The sequence below is a fragment of the Triticum aestivum genome, chromosome 2A (genome assembly GCF_018294505.1).
Source record: "Triticum aestivum cultivar Chinese Spring chromosome 2A, IWGSC CS RefSeq v2.1, whole genome shotgun sequence".
In the NCBI taxonomy this organism is placed as follows: Eukaryota; Viridiplantae; Streptophyta; class Magnoliopsida; order Poales; family Poaceae; genus Triticum; species Triticum aestivum.
This window is the reverse complement of record NC_057797.1, coordinates 447,663,492-447,670,693: the sequence shown is the minus strand read 5'-3', so window position 1 is coordinate 447,670,693 and position 7,202 is coordinate 447,663,492. Positions and strand designations below refer to the sequence as shown.

Here is a 7,202-nt window from a genome sequence, read left to right as displayed (position 1 = left end):
CAACATGAAGCAGTTTTGTCAATAAATTCAGCCAAAACATGGGTGTGATCCAAACCGACCAGTTGGATAAGGCAACTCCAGTTGTATGATTAGGACAGGTTTAGTTGCAATATGTTGTATGTTTGATCCAATTGTTGAAGAGATATTTCCAATATTGGTAATGTGCTTTTTACCTCACAAGGATAAGAAATACCAGCCAACACGAAGATCACATCCATTGCATCAACGTCAAATAGATATTCACAATGGTGAAGCCATGGATCATTCATGTTTGTGCCCCTAGACTATGTCACCAAATCCAATGTTGCTGCAACCGAAGGTCGAATTCACATCCCAAAGCCAAGCAATCCAAATAACCCCACATTATTAAAGAGGGAAATAAGACTCACATATGCATCCAACTGGAGCAACATTTGCGAGGGAAACGAAAGTGACACCATACCACTAATGATGCGGAACCCACAACTATGTTGTTGCAGCTGTCACGGTTCTAGGGCTGAAGATGTAGGGAAAGAAGAAACAAACAACATAGGATTCGATCCTCAACGAAGAAGCAACAACCCATCCCCCAAATGAAGACCACGATGCTCCCCTCTCACCAAAGAGAAGACGGACACCATCCCTTACGCGGGCACCAAAGAGAAAAGTGCCACCTGACTGTCTTAGACAGAGAACGGCGCTTCCACTAGCCTCACCCAAATCAGAAGGGCAAAAGAAAGCACCGCAGCCCACCACGTGTGGAAGGAGGCATACCCAAGTGCCACGAGGACATGCGACCAAGCTAAAATACGGAAACCAACTATCAGCACACCTACATGGAGGACCCACTTCTACTTGTGATAGGCGTTGGGATTCCCCGAACAGGAAGGGTGATGTAGTATTAGCAGATAATATGCCCCTCAGTTAAGAACCAAGGTTTATCGAACTAGTAGGAGACACCACACAAACAAGATAAGCGTACCCGCACACACGCAAAGCAAATGCTCGCACCCAACAAAGGCAAGACGGTTTTCAATCCCCTTGTTCTCGCCAATTGCAAGGATTAAGTCTAGTAGTGATTGATAGATAAATAAAATAAAAACATAATAAAAACAGTGAGCAAATTTAGGGTTTTAGTAAATATGGAAGATTGACCCAGGGGCCATAGGTTCACTAGAGGCATCTCTATCATGCGCATAGCAACGGCGGGTAGACAAATTACTGTTGGGTAATTGACAGAATAGCACATGGTTATGATGATTCTTCATGGCATGATAAATATATAATCATTACGTCCATGACAAGTAGATCGTTAAATTTACTGATGCCTACTACTATTACTCCACCCCAAGACCGCTATTCAGCATGCATCTCAAGGTATTAAGTTCATAAGAAATAGAGTAATGCTTTAAGCAAGATGACATAATGTAGACAAAGTAAGATCTCAATTAATATGTTCGAACCCCGTCATTTTATCCTTAGTAGCAACAGTACAAATACGTGCCTTTCAACTCCTCCTGTTATACAGTAAGGACACCGCGGGATTGAACATACTACCAAGCACCTGTCTTATTGAAGATAAGTCAATTTAATTGGCCAAAGAAGATGGATAATCAGAGAGAAATACAAGGCTATAAAATCACACATGTATAAATCTCAGAGAAGGCTCATTTTCAATGAATAATCTGGTCATAAACCCACAATTCATCGGATCCCAACAAACACACCACGAGAATTACATCGGATAGATCTCCAAAGAGATCCTTGTATTGAAGATCAGAGATAGAGAGAGAGAGATAGAGAGAGAGGGGGGGAGAGGGAGAGAGAGCCATCTAGCTACTCCTATGGACTCATAGGTCCTGTGGAAACTAGCAGAGTACCAGAAAAGGCCTCCAGATGGGATCGGGGAAGAACGGAGGCTTGCGGTAGCGATAAAGTTGTTTTGGGTCTCGCTTCGGGTTTTTTTGGATTTTAGGGAATTCATATGACTGAGATTAGGTCAAAGAGAGCCTCGTGGGCCCCACAAGTACCGATGCCCTCCCTAGAGGCATGCCCCTTGAGCTTATTGCTCCCTCGGGTGCCTTCTGGTCTCTCCCAAAACCTTCTAGCGTCTCTTCTGGTCAGGAAAATCACTGTAAAGTTTCATCGTGTTTGGATTTCGTTTTGTATGGTTTTTCTGAGAAACAAAAAATAGGCAAAAAATAGGAACTGACACTAGGCACTAAGTTAATAGGTTAGTCAACAAAAATGATATAAAATGGCATATAAAGCATACAAGAATGATAATATAATAGCATGAAACGATAAAAAAATTATAGATACGTTGCCCCAAGCTTAATGCATACTCGTCCTCGAGTAGGCAAATGATAAAAAAATAGAATTTTTATGTGAAATACTACCTAACATGTCTTTGTCATGTAATTAATTTGTGGTATATATGAATATTGGGAAGCGATGACTTAATAGATATCAAAACGATAATATGCAAGAGCGCTACAAAATAATCATTACCCTTCAAAATAAAGAGTACAAAAGAATGTTATTCCTACTCATTTAATCATGTAAGCATGGCATAGCTCGGTCTTCCAAACATAAAATATAAATCATAAGTCACCTTAGTGCCAAACCAAGCAACTGTATCATACTTTTTCTCGCTTCAGCTTTTTCAACTCCACTCGGTATATGAGGTGAGCCATGGCACTGGGTACTAAGTTAATATGTTAGTCCAGAAAGATGATATAAAATGACATACCAAACATACAAGATTGGTAATATAATAGCGTGAAACAATCAAAAAATACGTTGGAAACGTATCACCCACCCACAGGTCACACCAAGTGGCAGAGCTTCAGCGAGACCACCCTAGGCAGTCGCCCCCCAAACCGTAAAACCAACCCAAACTATGGTCCCCCGACTTACTACTACGAAGATTGGGACGAAGAGCTTTTCATATATAGCTAGGTCGAGAAAGTTGCCATTGCCCCACCAACAAATTAACCTAATCTCCGCCATTGGTCACACCCCAAGCAACCAAGAGGCCACGTGTCAAGGAGCTTAGGGTATCGAAAACATCGGTCCCCCAAAATGTACATTGCATTTTACCGCAGACTGGTCCGCGGACAGTGATACGGAAGTCGGGCATGCAATATGTCCCCTAAACGTTTTCCTTTATTATTCTTTTAAGTCTGGGGGCTCAAAATAATAGCATATCAATAGTTGTTCAAATTTAAGTAGTACAATCATTTTCAAATAAAATAATTCAAACTTGAATTTAAATCAGACATGTGTTCTAGTTGCTCCCTTTAACTATTCGCATATGCTCAATCAAATCTTCCTTGAGTTATTCATGAGTTGCGCAATGCGAATTTGTTGATGCATTTGAACAAACTAATCAAATATGGCCAAATTCTGATGTGAAAGTTGGGTAGGATCCCCTATATGTTCTCAAATTCTAGACCACCGGCAGCATCTTCACCGTCATACTTCACGATCATGTTGTGCGTCATCATACAACATGTCATCACCTCCCGGAATGTCTCCGGATCCCATAGTTTAACAGGTCAACGAACAACTACAAAACAGGCTTGGAGCACTCCAAATGCTCTCTCCACATGATTTCTAGCTCCTTCCTTCTTTTCTGGCCTATTGCCTCAAAGATAGTCTTGACGAATGTAGCCCACGAAGGATAAATACCGTTAGCCAGATAATAGCCATCTTGTACTCATGCCCATTGACAATATAGTTGCAAGAAGAAGTTTATTTTTCCGATAACCTAGCAAACAATGGAGACTGTTGTAGCACATTGATGTCTTTGTGAGATCCAGGCATGTCAAAAAAAGCATATCAAATCCACAGGTCATGTGATGCAACTGCTTCAAGAATGTTGTTGTGCTTCTTAATATGGCCCTGATATTACCCTTGTAGAGCTTTTGGGGAGTTCTTTCATCTCCACTGCATACAATCAAGAGATCCGAGCAAGTAAGGCCACCCTCTTGCTTCGGACATTGCCAAGAGTCTTTCGGTGTCCGTGACAGTTGGTTCTCTCAAGTACTAAGGTCCAAACACCTTGACCATCGTAGTAGAAAATCTGACCATAACATTTCTGCACGTGCTCTCTGACATCGAAGGTACACATCCGGAGATACTTGTCGCACAAATCTGTGCTCGTGCCATATGCAAGCATCCACAATGTAATCATGCATTTCTGATAATCAGAAAATCCAATTCTTCCGATGGCATCCTTCTTCAAGATGTGTGGGGCGCCATTGTAGCATTGTATCTACATACGAAGCAAAACAAGTGAATCTACACTCTAAAATATGTCTATATACATCCATATATGGTTTGTATTAAAATCTCTAAAAAAACATGTATATATACATCCATATATAGTTTGTATTGAAATTTCTAAAAAAAAATGTATTTAGAAACGGAGGGAGTAGCATTGTAGAGACGATCATTTTTAGCATCCGAAAGCACCGAGCGGACGTAAAAGAACCAGAGATCTCCAATGACGTTGGAGCTGACAAGGGCAGTGCCTGCAGGAAGCCGTAGAACCGCAGCTAGAACGCTTAGATTTCAGGATCCAATCATACCGGACTGACAAAATGCACCCTAGAACAGACAGCAAAACACATTTTTTATTGGAAAAATCTTGGCCATGCGGGAGCTATTGTCTGTACACTCATTGCAACCATGAAACAAAAACGAACTAACGGACCTAATTTTTTTCCAATTAAAGGTAAAAGAGTCCATCAAATAGCTCTATATTCTTTTCACAAGGTAAATGTGCTTTTAGAGGAACCGGAGCCCGACGAAAGCCGGCTCCGCCGCGGTCCGGACGCTCAGGTGAAATCCGGCCGGCCGTACTGCGACGGGAGCGAATCCAAGCGTAAGCTCGAGCGCTAGTTCTTCGTCCTCCTCCTTTTCGACCTCCTCCGCGTGCTCTGCGGCCGGCTCTGTGCTCTGCTCCTGCTCCTGCTCCGCCTGGCTGACGTGCGACCCCGCCTCGGCCTCCGTGTCTGCGGACGCCTCTTGCTGGCAGTGTGGCTCCACGGGGTCCTCGTGTCGGCTGTCGGAGGATTCGTGGCTCGGAGCACGCTGGGACGCGCCCTCCTCCATCTCCTTGCGGTGTTGACGATCCAGCTCCTCCTCCGCCGTGGGCGCCCGCGTCTGAGGCTGCGGCTTGGGCTTGGGCTTGTTGTTGGAGTCGCTGGACGGGTTGTGGTGGGACGAGGCGGAGGACGCGCGCTTGAAGCGGGTGCGACCCGGCTTGGCGACCTTGTGGAGCCTCCCGTCGGCGGCTGGCGAGGTGGAGACGTGGCGGATGTCGTACGCCTTGAGCGGCGGTGTCCGGTCGGCGGCGGCATCCTCGGAGGAGACCTGGACGATGGGCTTGCCGCTGAGGACGGCCTCGACGGCGGCCTGGCACATCTGCCAGTTGTTGGACCAGAGCAGGCCGACGGAGCCGTATATGGGGTTGACGATCCGGCCGCAGGCCTCGTAGAGGAGCGAGCGGAAGATGCCGGGGCGGAGGCTGTCGTCCGTGCCGGCGTTGATGAGGTTCATGAGCCCCGCGCGGCCGTAGAACTTGGCGAGGAAGACGGTGGCGTTGGCCTGCGCCTCGGGGCTCTTGATCCACTGCAGGCAGGGGCGGATGCTGCAGTCCTCGCTGCAGCCCTTCCGCAGCACGCGGCAGCCGTTGCAGCTAAGCCGCATCGTCGTCGTCGGTCCTTGAGTGTACGTGCTGGAGCCTGCACAGGCAAGGAGACCTAGAAGGAGAAGGTGTCTACGAGGAGAGAGGGAGGGAGAGGAGAGAGGAGGGTGGTGGTGGTGGTGATGTGAGCTATGCAATCCAGGAGCGATTGATTGTGATGATATAAAGAAGAAGGGAGAGCGGGACGGCGCCAGTGGTTTTGCGAAAACTGGGAACGGGCTGGTGCTGGTATTAGGCTATTGGCCGCGTCGCGAGTCCGAGGAGGCAATTTGATGACTGGTACGTGTACTTGACTGTCTTTGTTTACTTCCACTGGTTACGGGGGTGCATCCCCCCTAGCGAAACATCCCTCCCATTACCGTGGGTGCTCTCTCCGTCCCCGGGTTTGCCCGGCTTCTGGTTTCCCAGGTGGACTTTCTTGCATAATCCAACCAACCAACTATTCAAGCGCCCTTTTTGATTTATCTATGTACGTATCGCTGCATAAATTATTTCGGTTTTGCGAAATCTTAGGTGCCTCAAATTTTTTCCTCACGTCGGTTGATTTCTGTTATGCAGGACGCCGAAGGTGGGGATGGCACGAGGAGCGGCAGCGATGAGAGCGGCGGCGAGTTGCCGTGTCCCGGATGGAGATGAAGAAGAAACTTAGGGGGGGAGGGGGGAGGGGGGGTCGTCGGGGTTCATCCAGATCAGGAAGGGATAGAGGGATGACCAAGGCAGTGGCCAGCAACGGCGGTGGAGGTGAGGAAGAAACTTAACTGGGAGACGGTGAGCGAGGGGGAGGGGGTCGTTGGGGTTCCTCCAGGTCGAGGGTGAGAGGGGTCAGTGTGGTGGCTAACAACGGCGTGTGAGGGGGGAGGCGCAGTTGTGAAGCGGCACGTGATAGCGCCCGTCGTCTACGCATGGTGGAGGCCGATGGTTGGGGCGGCTAGCTAGAGTTGTACATGAGGAAGAAGAGATAGGGAAGTTAAAGATGAATAGTGATGATCCATTTTGAGCCACTGGATTAAGATCTAATGATTTGTGAGAAAAATGACTAATGGCTGAAATGTTTCCATGTACCTCACATATAGATGGTCCCAAACTATTTTAGAGCATCTACAACCACACTCCATACCAGTGTAAAACGTTCGGGCGGCCTTTCCGGTCATAAATTGATCACCCCACCGGACCAGCAAACTCAACCCAAACATCTGGGTTGTCCGGCACCCTCATGCATAGCATAATATGGGGTGGATATGGGGAGGTCCAGATGTGTCCGGACGCGTCCGCCATGTAGGCTATGGTCCACCATGATCTTCCAAATACCACATCACCGAACGAAGCCCTGGTCAAAGTCCACACTCGACCACTCTGCTTCCCTCTCGGTATCCCCCCCTTCATTCACGTCCCCTCTCCTCCACTATAGTCGGCTCCGACAGGCACTCTGGCAGCTCTTCGGTAACAAGTCTGATCACATCTACTATGACGGGCTCTTGAAGGAGGATGGCTCCCGCAACGAGGCTCC

At 47.3% G+C, this 7,202-nt stretch overlaps 1 protein-coding gene across 1 annotated transcript; it reads right to left on the bottom strand.

Moving 5' to 3' along the window:
* Positions 1-4,601: 4,601 nt before the first annotated feature.
* On the bottom strand, positions 4,602-5,930 carry LOC123188939 (LOB domain-containing protein 40). Its single transcript, XM_044601229.1, has one exon. It carries the CDS (start codon positions 5,695-5,697, stop codon positions 4,774-4,776), a length of 924 nt encoding a protein of 307 aa, XP_044457164.1. The 5' UTR covers positions 5,698-5,930; the 3' UTR covers positions 4,602-4,773.
* Positions 5,931-7,202: the final 1,272 nt, after the last annotated feature.